Here is a 12,889-nt window from a genome sequence, read left to right as displayed (position 1 = left end):
CAATCACCTGGCTTCAGATAACATCCTGACACTTTCATTTTGGCTGTTCCAGACTGAAGGATTGAAGCAGAATTCTACAAAACCACTTGTTAATTTGAAAGCTGTTTATCAGGCTCACTCGCCAGAAGAACATCCACAAAACATCTGGAAGCCTTAAGTTCATTCTTCAGATTATTAGCAGCTTGGATAGCATCAGCTAGTGTTCCTGCGCTACATAGTACAATGATAGACTAGCCTTGTCCATGCTGTGCATGGTAAGAATTTGCAGGTCATAGTGTTTTCTAATCTTGCTGATAATTTTCTACTGGAATAGGTTGTAGTTTCTATATCTGAATGAAGTAGGGCGTTATATTTTTGTAGCAGCTTGGCTGGGAGAAGAGCCTCTTTGTTATACATAGGATAATTATCTATCTCTTCAATCAGCTGATAAAATACAGTGTCATAAGGTGGTTGTATTGTTGGAGTGTAACTAGATGGTTTTACTTTAAGTTTTGTTTTACTCGAGTAGGAAGAAAGGAATGTTGAGTAGTAAACTGCATCCTTACCAATCAAGTCTTCCACAGATGTCCCACGCAACGTGTCATCATCTTCTTGTTGAAGTGCTATATCTCTTAGATTGGTTGCTTACTCAAATGTTTCTATTTTTTGTGTTTTGTCTCAAGCAAACAGTACAACAGAACCAATAGTGGAAGACAAGCTTGCTCTGGTGGCTATAGAAACAGATGACCATGATGCTCTCTGATCAGATTCAGAGTCTGTTTTCTTACTTGGGTTCAGCACAACTGTGACATGTGCCAAATTCATATTGTGTATTTCTGAAAGCAACTCCTATGTTAGGGTGTTGATGTCACATCATCTAAACTAGAAAACTCATCCAGTAGCCACTAGTACAATTCATCCCTCCTGGCTTCTGCTGCCAGCATCACAGATCTCTGTCCAGCTCTGATGGCTTTTGATAGTTTTTTGCATTCTTTTGAATTTATTGACAAATCACACATTTTTCACATTTATTTTTGTGTGGAGAATCTTTTTTTTTCTTTTTGATGTAAGCCTTAAGGGGCTTGTATCCTCCATCTTCATATACCTCTAACTTCTCTGTAGAGGTAAAATCGCCAAGTATATTGTTAGCATTACTACCACCATTTTTCATTTTGTACAAGTATAAGACTTGCGCTAAATTAGATACAAATTAGATCTATATGTTAGTATCAAAAATGCCATTTTTGTTTGTCAGGCACTTTCATTGAAGCCCAGTATGAAGCTGTGTATTGTCATCTCTAACACTGATACTGACCTGTGTATAAGTGACACTAATTAAAAAACTAGTTTCTGTACTATTTCAAACGCTAGTACTGTATGTATAGGCAATTACTAATTAAAACATTCTGCCAGGCAGATTAGCTGCTATGTTGTGTATACAAAAGCTTACAACTGGAGAAGCATTACCAGGAATTCACGTACCCTTATATCTACGCACTATGCAGTACAAACTGTGAGCATGCAATCTACTGCTGTTGGTGCTTAGCCTACGGTGTGAGACTGATCTGGTCAGCAAATTTCAATTGAAAATATAGAAAACTATCAGAATCCCTTGTGAGATACTTTGACAAGTAAGAATATGCAATGTGAAAACATGTCATCTTAATATATTGCAAAATGTTGATATTTGCCATTTTCGCCACATGCTAAACAGCATCATCATTTCTGGGGAAAGCAATTTGCCTGTGCAATGTCAATGAAAGTCTTTTAATACATTGTCATTTGATAGCTTTGACCAATAAACACCACATTAAGGTGTTGAAATTAACTTAAACGTAAAAATCTATAGTCAGTAATGTTGCAGTGTATTTGAAACTGCAAAAACTGATCCTTTATTTTGGGGACCATTGTTTCATTTTGCCTACAGGTTTAGGGCACCATTTGACAGCTCCACATCATATCTCATCTAAATATACATAAAATAAACTTTCAAATGATGTATGATGTAGGTATGTGTAGAGTGGATACATTGAACTCCAAAAATATGGCCTTTTGTGGAGAACTGCCACATGCCTGTTAGTGCGGAATTCCTCATTGATGTAATTCAACCCTGCATTGTCTCAGAGAAATTCAGCCCTCATGGTCCATTCAGTCCTTGGCCTCGCTGAGACTTACAAGGATACCAGATGTGATGGTGGTTTCTATGGTAGGTTTGCCTGTTTACTAGACTGGTGCCACCAGCCTGTTTCAGATAGACTAGCAAACAGCATTTTACAGCTGCAAAACCCCATATCCGTTAATAATCTCCTGAGCCATCTATCTTGCGGCTGTTTGATTTAACAGTGCAGGGGAATTAATTGCAGGTGGGCAGGGAAACTCTTCCTGATCTGTGTAGATTCTTGTGTATTTATCTCCATTTCATGAAGTTATACTGTGTACTGTACATGACCATTTTGTTCATGAACAAAATCTCAGGCTTTACACTGAAAGCAAAGTTTGAATATTCTCTTTACCGCACTAAAAACAAGCATTTTCTATTTCTTCAGGTCTCTCACCACCTCCTCTACCTTTTCGTCCCTTCTGCCCCTATGTGGAAATGCCCTTCCTAAGCTGGTCTGCAAAGCTGCTCCCCAGACAATACACTTCTTAAGATCCATTGCTGATGTCGCTTCTCTACAAGAAATTAGCCAGCTGTGAGAGTTGGGATATAGTTTGATAAAAATCAAGACAAGTGCCACTCATCACCTTGGCTGTTTTCCTTGTTTCCATGCCCTCACCTTTCTTTAGACAGCAAGGGCTTCCAAACAGGACACTGTCTTTGTATAGAGCTGCCAGGTTTTGCTCCTGTAATTCAAGTAACAATTATTGCCTGTTACAGCTTTACATGGGGAGCAGAGTTAGCCATCTGTAATCCAATCATTAGGTAGCAGCATTTCTGGAGTTCGCCCTGTTGTCTACTGGAGTTTTGCCAGCTCTCCCTGATGTTGTTCTTGATACCAGGAGTCTTTCTTTGACAAATTAGGCTGGAGTATGCATCCTGCTTCCTGAAGCCTGGAAGCACTGTAATGATTCGATACCAAAAATTACAAGCTTGTGTCCCACGTCACTTTCTCTTACATTCTGTGCTTGGTTTTGGCACAGCACGAAGATGTTGGAAAACTATGTCAGTGGCGATTTTGAAAGAGACAAGTGGCATAAAATGCCCAAAGCCCATTAGCTTGGGGCACCTTGCTGCCATATATGCCTTTGAAAATCCATAACGCACCCATATATATGTATAAACTAGAGCTGTCAAATTATTTTGAAAAATCACAATCACGAGATTAAAGAAAAAAGTAGTGATTAATAGCTGTTTTAATCAAACTATTAATAATAGAAAACCAATTTAAATTTATTATACATATTTTTGGATGTTTTTCTGTATTTTCAAATATATTGATTTCTGTTAGAACATGATACAAAATGTGCAGTGTTCACTTTATATTTTTTTGTTACAACTATTTGCTTTGACTTTTTTTAAGATATTTTTTACAATGCATGAATGGGCATACGAATGTTTAGCATATCTGGCATGTAAATACCTTGCAATGCCGGCTACAACAGTGCCATGCAAATGCCTTTTCTCACTTTTAGGTGATGTAAATGAGAAGTGGATAGCTTCCTATTTGTTTACTTTTATCTCCCGTAAATGTAAACAAACTCATTTGTTTAGTGACTGGGTGAATAAGAAGCAAGACTAAGTGGATTTGTAGGCTCTAAGGTTTTACATTGTTCTGGTCTTGAGTGCAGTTATGTAGAAAAAATTCTACATTTGTAAGTTGCACTTTCACAGTAAAGAGATTGCACTACAGCAGTGGTTCTTAACCAGGGGTGCACATACTCCTGGGGGTACTCAGAGGTCTTCCAGGGGTTACATCAACTTATTTAAATATTTCCCTAGTTTTACAATTGGCTACATAAAAAGCTTTACATGGGGAGCAGAGTTAGCCATAGCAAAATCAGTACAAACTATGATGTCATACAGACAATGATTTTATACTGCTCTGTATTACTATACAGTGAAATGTAAGTGCAATATTTATACTCCAGTTGATTTATTTTATAATGATTGGTAAAAAGGAGGAAGTCAGCAATTTTTCAGTAATAATGTGCTGTGTCACTTTTGTATTTTTATTTCTGATTTTGTAAGCAAGTAGTTTTTAATTGAGGTGAAAGTTGGGGGTATGCAAGACAAATCAGACTCCTGAAAGGGGTACAGTAGTCTGGAGAGCCTTTGCACTATAGTACTTGTATGAGGTGAATTAAAAATACTATTTCTTTTGTTAATCTTTTTTACAGTGCAAATATTTTGTATTCAAAAGTTACAAGATAAAGTGAGTGGTCTACACTTTTATTCTGAGTTGTAATTGAAATCAATGTCTTTGAATATGGAGAAAAACATCCAAAAATATTTATAATTCATTTAAATTGGTATTCTGGTGTTGTTTTAATAGTGTGATTAACACTGCGATTAATCATGGCTATTTTTAATCTATTTAATTTGTTTTTCATGAATTACTTGAGTTAACTGCGATTAATTGACAGCCTAATATACACACATAATTAGACTTCATGTATATTAAATAGGGCCAACTTGCCTGATGGCCTTAATCAAGTAACTGGGTGTTTCATATATGAAATGAGCTCAATTCAGAATTGATATATGATCACTCGGTTAGCGGTGAATCTCTCCCAGTATGGACATCCTTCTGAAGCCCCCAGGAGCAGTGCAGTCAGGATCTTGAGCCATTGCTCCAAGAGTAAAGGGCATGCAGATATATTGTCTGTGTTTTGCATACAAGTAGCCAGGCAAGGGAGATGCTGCTTAAATATGTGCAGCAACAAGGTTTGCCATGTCGAGAGGGGAATCATCAATGAGGTGAAGGCCAGAGGTTTAATTGTGTGTATGTAATCTGAGCTCCTACTTTGAACTGACATCAAAGCCGAGTATCTGAGCTTAGATCTTGCTCTTTTTTGATGGTGGGATTTCCTCCCTGCATGCTCTGACTCTAGCGGAAATGTGACATGAGCGCATATCAGTATTGTATGCTGCCAGACAAGGAGGTCAAAGTTATGGCTACACTTGCAGCTGTACAGCGCTGGGAGTTAAACCTGTCTTCGTACAGCAGAATAGGGAAAGCGCTGCAGTCTGGCCACGCTGACAGCCAGCAGCACACTGTTGTGGCCACATTTGCAGCATCTGCAGCGGCATTGGCAGCAGTGCATTATGAGCAGCTAGCCCAGCGTTCAACATGCTGCAACATGCTTTTCAAAAGGGATGGGGCGGGATGGAGTGTGACAGGGAGTGTGGCGGGGAGAGAGAGTGGATTTTTGGAGCCGACACTCTGTCAGCAGCTGCACGTTCCGACCCCCTCCTCCACCCTTCTCTCACTCACTGAAAGCAAATAGCCCTCTTTGTTTTTTTCCTCACAGACCAAATAAGCAGCCTCCCCGAAATGGACTCCCCTCCCTCCCGCACCTCCTCAAGCCCCATCTCTTCAAGCAAACACTAGCTGTGAGCGTTCCAAAGGGAGCTCATTCACAGCAAACAGTAGCTGTGTTTGTTTTTTCAGATAGGCAGCTCCAGGAGCTCCGAGTTCACAACAAAACAAACAGAGGCATCACAACAAAACAAAGACAGTAATCTTTACTTAAAAGCATTATGGGAAGCTTCCGGGGTCAGTTACAGCGTAATAAGATTATTCCCTGTTTACACTGGCACCCCAGGGCTGCAGCACCAGTGCTATTCTCTTTATTCCTCCCGTCGAGGTGGAGTACATGCAGCGCTGTATGTGCCTTGCCAGTGTGGATGGGGAGTGAGTTACAGCGCTGTAACTCTCAAGTGTAGCCAAGGCCCAAGAGTGACTCCTCTTGTCTCCTCACCATGTCAGGACCCCTGCCTTCAATTAGAGGAAGCAAATATCTGGTGACTGTTTCAGTGTGAAATTGTTGCTTTCACTGCGTACAGAGCAGTGGTTCACATCAGATCTAGCCTCGGATAATTCATGAGTCCAAAACCTCTCTCTTATACATAAACTGTGCTTTGTAGCCCGTAACTCTACATAGTATGTTCTGCACTATGGGAAGTGGCTGTCTTCTGATCAGTGATCAATAACGCTGAAAGATCCTGGCAGTGCTATTGGGTATAAAGCTATGTCTGTGCTTGCAAGTCATGTTACTACATTTTAGATGTAACTTTTTCAGGAAAGAGACTGGGCAGTTTTCTCTGCTTTGGAATGTACCATATTAAAGGCTTCCAAAAGCTATAAATGGCTGCTACTTAGAAAATTAGCCAAACTGTTTACCTATCTTTCACTTAAAAGGACATTTTCCGTTCGCTCTGTCTGGCTGTATTCTTTTGCTATAGGAAGACTCATTCAAATTCAGATACATATTTCTGTCCGTCTGTATCTCTGCTTTCCAATGTGACTTGTCTCTGTCCTTTCACCCTCTAGGTTGGGGATCGGGATGATTCAAATATCTACATTAGTGTGAAGCTGAAGGCTGCTGCTGAGGTAATGCCTAGATCATAACTTGAATTTTCTTCCTAAATACACCTGTATCCTGGTATAACACGGTCCTCAGGAGTCAAAAAAATCTTAGTATTATAGGTGAAACTGCCTTATATCGGGTAGGGAAGGCTTCTTCTCCCCTGACCACCCCTGACACCCTCTGCTCCTTATCCAACCACTTGACCCCGGCCTGGCACCCTTAACACGCTGCTCAGATCACTGTGTCGGAGCTGTCCCTAAAGGGGTGCGGGGCCCAGGACAAATCAGCCTCCCGACTAGTCTCCTCACCATCTGCCCAGCGCTCCTGCCCGGCTACCCCTCACCTCCTCACCCCATCTACCTGCCCGCCACTCGCCTCCCTACTAGTCTCCTCACTGTCTGTCCAGCACACCTCCCTGCGTCCGCTCGACTGCTACTCTCCTGCTCACCGTCTTCCCACCCGCCTGCCTCCTCACCCCGCTTCTGCCTGCCACTCACCTCCTCATTCGCCCCCTCATCCAACTTACCCTCTCGCCTGCCTCCCACCCGTAACACGCTGCTTAAAGCAGCGTGTCGGAGCGAGACACGCTGATCTGCCGGAGCATGCAGCGCCGCCTCCCCAGATCGCTGCTTTACCGCGTTATATTCGAATTCGTGTTGTATCGGGTTGTGTTATATCGGGATAGAGGTGTATTATACACCGCACCCCACACATACCAGGTAATAAAAACATGCCTTTAAAGCCCTTCATATGGCTATACCTATGCAAACCCCTAATGTAGACAAGCTGCACTGATATAAACTGGGACTTGCACTGGTGTGGCTTACTCTGGCAATATCAATGTAGTTAGTTTATAGTGTTTGCAAATGTTTATAGTGTAGACAAGCTCTACACTATAAACAAATGCACATGTTTATAGTGTAGACAAGCTCTTAGTTTCCATGTGCCCACTGCACTGTTCTGTCCTAGCAACCCCTAGACTCCTGTTCTTCATAGAATCGTAGAAGATTAGGGTTGGAAGGGACCTCAGAAGTTCATCTAGTCCAACCCCCTGCTCAAAGCAGGACCAATCCCCAGACAGATTTTTACCCCAGTTCCATAAATGGCCCCCTCAGGGATTGAACTCACAACCCTGGGTTTAGCAGGCCAATGCTCAAACCACTGAGCTATCCCTGACCCCTCATGAAGGCATACTCCTGCAGTTGCTTTATTTCAACTCATTGCTCTGCAGCCACTGTATGGTACAAAACAATGAGGAGTCTGGTGGCACCTTAAAGACAGATTTATTTGGGCATAAGCTTTCATGGGTAAAAAAAAACCCACTTCTTTAGATGCATGGAGTGAAAATTACAGATGAAGAGAAGGGAGTTACCTTACAAGGGGTATGTCTTCACTTAAAAAGTTTACCAGTGTTGACAGGGCCAATTCTATCAGGGTGGATGTGGTCCACGCCCAATAATTGATGAGGAAGTGTCAATACAAAGAGAGGGAAAATTGCTTTTGTAGTGAGACAGCCACTCGCAGTCCCTATTCAAGCCCAAATTAATGGTGTTAAATTTTCAAATGAATTGTAACTCTGCAGTTTCTCTTGGAAGTCTGTTTTTGAACTTTTTTTGTTCAAGTATGGCTACTTTTAAATCTGTTATAAAATGTCCAGGGAGATTGAAGTATTCTCCTACTGGCTTTTGTGTGTTACCATTCCTGATAAGGTAACTCCCTTCTCTTCATGTGTCAGTATATTTATGCCTGCATCTGTAATTTTCACTCCATAAATCTGAAGAAGTGGGTTTTTTATCCACGGAAGTTTATGCCCAAATAAATCTGTTAGTCTTTAAGATGCCATTGGACTCCTCGTTGTTTTTGTGGCTACAGACTAACATGGCTACCCCTCTGATACTTGTATGCTACAGTATACCCGGCCTTGTGGAAGGGGAAATTGGCTCCTATTGTCTAAGATGATGGGTGATGTTGTTGTTTGCTAGCATTCCAGAGCAGTGTCATTTTTGTCAGTGCTAGTACAGCAGCTGCTTTCAAGCTGAATTGCCATCCGATAGCTAGAGATTCTCTTTGTTTTGTAACCTATGTTACAGTATGGGGTAATAAAAACAATGACGGAAAAGTTAATTAGGTGGGGTACTATTCTTGATCTTCTTTTTGACTTATATTCTTCCGAGTAACAGGACTTTATTGCCTGTCCCTCGGTCAGATTAGAACGCATGATGGATTCTATCACAAGCCTGGGCTGGAATGAGAGAACTGCCACGCTGTTTTTACATATTGCCTCTTATATCAATTAGAAAACCAGATCACTTCTGAGTTCTCTCTTTTGCAGATTGGGATCAATGCCAATCACATTAAGCTGCCAAACACTGCAACAGAAGCTGAGGTAAGTGATTTGGTCAGTCTCGTTAAGAAGCCCTTAATTTTGGTTTGATATTAAAAAGATAGAATGTGTGTATATTTCTTTGACCTATGTTTTTATATAAAGAAACATTTGCCTTTAAGGGGTGACTCTGCAAAAAGAACAGAGATCACCAAATGCTGAAAAGTTTTAAAGATTTTAATCTAGATGTTTCTGAAAGATAAATCCACAAGTAATTTGTATTTTTATATGGGAGAACTAAACATCTTGTATGTGTGTGGTGTTCCCAAATTCTATCCAGCCAGAAAATGCAACATTCCAGTACCTGCACCAGACTTGTTTCAATTTATAATTCTTAATGTTTTTAATCCTGTCCTCACCTTAAATATATAGGTGCTGAGGTGCATCACTGTTTTGAATGAAGACCCTGCAGTTCATGGATTTATAGTGCAGTTGCCTCTAGATACAGATAAACCCATCAATACAGACAAAGTGACCAATGCTGTTGCACCTGAAAAGGATGTGGATGGGTAAGCTGATTTTGCAGATGGAGGGTATGCAGTGTTTTAGCATACAACTTGCTCTTTTTCTTTTAAACCTATCTGCTTAAAGTAATGATTCTAAATTTAACAAATAACTTTAAAATATATAAATATTGGTATTATGGAAACAGATAATTTCCCAATTAGTGTAAGTTTGAGATCCTATTCCTGGCACATACATACCGTTGTCCCTTCAATTTGTATATTTTAGGTTAACTAGTATCAATGCTGGGAAACTGTCCAGAGGTGACCTTAGAGACTGCTTCATCCCGTGTACACCCAAAGGATGCATGGAGCTTATCAGACAGACAGGTAAGTAATTAAAGTATATTTGGGGGACTGATGGTTCTCCTTAGTCCTGTCCTCGTTACTGATGAGCACATTGTGTGAAGGCTAGGACTATAACAGCGTTTAAAAGGGAACTGGATAAATTCATGGAGGTTAAGTCCATAAATGGCTATTAGCCAGGATGGGTAAAGAATGGTATCCCTAGCCTCTGTTCATCAGAGGATGGAGACGGATGGCAGGAGAGAGATCACTTGATCATTGCCTGTTAGGTTCACTCCCTCTGGGGCACCTGGCATTGTCCACTGTTGGTAGACAGGATACTGGGCTAGATGGACCTTTGGTCTGACCAGGTACGGCCATTCTTAAGTTCTTATGTCCCTTGATGAGCTGAAAAAGTATGCTTAGTGTACAGTATGTTGTAGCCTTTTCTGAAAGCTCTAGTCTTCCTCTGTCCCTCCACCCCACTAGGAAAAGAGATTTCTTATAGCTCTCCACCTTCCACTTCTTGACCTTCAGAGCCCTATCATGTAGACAGCTGTGTTTTCTAGCCCAGGATGACTCACTGTGACTTTCCTAAGAGCCATGGCTGGATCTATGCTGACTAATGGCTCTAGAATAAAGTTGAATTAATTGACAGCTGGGATGCGCCCAGGTTATTTGTACTGCTAACCTAAAACTGAATCTTATTATGTTTCAGGCATCCAAATTGCAGGTAGAAAAGCAGTGGTGGTTGGACGCAGTAAGATAGTCGGTGCTCCAATGCATGACCTTCTCCTGTGGAGCCATGCAACTGTAACCACTTGCCACACAAAAACGGCAGCATTGGCTGAGGAGGTAAGGACAGGGTGTTTATTTAGACCCTGTACAATATATACACATGCCTGTCTCTTTCTACAAATGAGTTTGCAAAAGCCTGTACTTTAGAAGCCTCTGTTAAGATGAACCCCCAAAAAAGCTTTCCACTGGGGTCTTTAAAATTGCTCGTGAGACTGGTCCCATTTTCCTGCTCAACAGCAAGAGTAAGTCAGCAATGGTGTGGTGGCTGTATTGCTGTATTGTAATAACAATTGACATGCGTCAGCAATCAAGCAAAAGAGTGGGTGTGTATGAATGTAACACAGATCAGAAAAGCTGCAGTGCTCTATGATACTGTAAAACAGAACTCGGGTGTTCCTATGGTGGTTAAAGTGGGGATAACAAAACAGACCTAACCTCACAAGGTTGTCATTAGGCTTATTAATGGTTTAAGTGCAAAGTATTAATAAAATCCAAATATAAATCTTCTCCCTCTTAATATAAAGAAAAATGAAGAAGATAACTACTCCCTATGAAAAACTAGATAGGGTCATTTCAGCACTTACTTTACCCCCATAATAGATTTCTGTTCGCATCTTTAACTATAGAGCTTGGATCAGGTCTGCCAGACGTATCAATATGGTCTAAGTGAGTGGTAATGCCAAATTACAGTGCGTTTTGTGTTATGACCTCATGAATGTTAAAAGAATAAATCCATAATTAATAACGATTTGAGCCAGAAGACTGCGTTGCTAACACTGGTTGGTTTAGAGCAGTGGTTGACAACCATCATTTATTCACTTTAAATTAAGGTTTCGTGTGCCAGTAATACATTTTAATGTTTTTAGAAGGTCTCTTTCTCTAAGTCTATAATATATAACTAAACTATTGTTGTATGTAAAGTAAATAAGGTTTTTAAAATGTTTAGGAAGCTTCATTTAAAATTAAGTTTAAAATGCAGAGCCCTCCAGACCGGTGGCCAGGACCCAGGCAGTGTGAGTGCCACTGAAAATCAGCTCATGTGCCCGCCTTCGGCACACATGCCATAAGTTGCCTACCCCGGGTTTAGAGGCATGTGCAGGAGGTATGGCTGATGGCTTTCTGAGATGTTCTGGCTGTTTCTCCAACCAGCCTACTCTGAAAAGAACAGTTCTGCTGTTGGAAAGTGAATGGGTTAACTTGAGGAGAAGATGATGAATGTACAGTAGTGTTAAGGATGGGCTGGTACATAGAGGTCCTTGCCTAGGAATTAGGACACATGGAGTCTACTCCCACCTCTGCCACTGACCTGCTATGTGACCTTGATCATGTCACTTAGCGTCTCCGTTCTGCCCCCTTTGTCTGTTTAGGTTATAAGCTCTTCAGAGCAGGGACTCTCTCACTATATGTCTGTACAGTGTATGTGCCTGGCCCAATAGAGTCCCCCTTCTCGTTGGAGCTTCTGTGTACCATTGTAATACCAACAATAATAATAGATAGATCTCTGACCTGCATTAACAAAGATTAATGATTATAAGATCAAATACAGTCAGCATGAGGTGGAAAGGTGACTTCCAGGTGCTCCTAATCTAACTCCATGCCTCTGAATTCACAGTCACAAGGTCTTCAAAGTAGCCATACGAATATTTCCTTCCCGCCCATCCCTGGGCTTCATGGAGGATTTTTGTTTTGTGTTGGGGACACCTGTTGCTTTTTTGAAAATGCAGATGACTAAAAGTAAACCAAAAATGATCTGCTTTGTATCTGCTGTAGTGACACAGAGTTATTTTGATAGGTTAGTAAAGCTGATATCCTGGTGGTTGCAGCTGGTAAACCTGAAATGGTAAAAGGGGAATGGATTAAACCCGGTGCTGTAGTAATAGACTGTGGAATCAACTATATACCAGGTAAGCATGTGTATGTGAGTGGGGGTATTACACCGTTGCTGCATCTTGATGGAAACCTCTACTTAAATTTGGACTATATTCGTGAAGCGTAATATAATTTGCAAACCACTGGAGAGTCTAGCGGAAAATCATCTGGCTATGGATTTTTGTCTAGGGTTTAATTTAACTGCTTTTTGTAACTTGTAAAGAAGAAACAAATGGTCTGGCTCATTCTGTTCCCCCTCCTCTCATTTTAAATCCAAGTTACAGGTATTACATGATATGGGAAATTAGTCACAGTCAAGCTGTCATCATGCCTACGCCCCCAGGGCTTTTAAGAAGGTAGCTTTATAATTGATCAGTCATTTTGTTGCAATGTAATTATCTAATGGAAGGTAAAGACATTTCTCGCCTACAGCTCAGCTGTCTTGCCTCTTGCAGATGACATCTGAGTTGTTGTAGTTAAAAACATTAAGTCCTCTGCTTAACATAAAACTGCCCTTGCTGTTTATTGTTATTTGATATAT

At 40.9% G+C, this 12,889-nt stretch overlaps 1 protein-coding gene across 2 annotated transcripts in view; it reads left to right on the top strand.

Moving 5' to 3' along the window:
- MTHFD1 (methylenetetrahydrofolate dehydrogenase, cyclohydrolase and formyltetrahydrofolate synthetase 1) overlaps nt 1–12,889 on the top strand; it is a 78,217-nt gene that overhangs the window by 16,649 nt on the left and 48,679 nt on the right. For both annotated transcript variants that reach the window (XM_032774371.2, XM_032774372.2), the window contains 6 exons: nt 6,474–6,533; nt 8,843–8,896; nt 9,266–9,402; nt 9,626–9,726; nt 10,400–10,536; nt 12,272–12,383. In XM_032774371.2, the coding sequence (XP_032630262.1) occupies nt 6,474–6,533; nt 8,843–8,896; nt 9,266–9,402; nt 9,626–9,726; nt 10,400–10,536; nt 12,272–12,383 (601 nt within the window). The remainder of the gene's footprint in view (nt 1–6,473; nt 6,534–8,842; nt 8,897–9,265; nt 9,403–9,625; nt 9,727–10,399; nt 10,537–12,271; nt 12,384–12,889) is intronic.

Source organism: Chelonoidis abingdonii, chromosome 4, assembly GCF_003597395.2.
Source record: "Chelonoidis abingdonii isolate Lonesome George chromosome 4, CheloAbing_2.0, whole genome shotgun sequence".
Classification (NCBI taxonomy): domain Eukaryota; kingdom Metazoa; phylum Chordata; order Testudines; family Testudinidae; genus Chelonoidis; species Chelonoidis abingdonii.
Note: the sequence above shows the minus strand (reverse complement) of the source record. Positions and strands in the feature narration are given on the sequence as shown.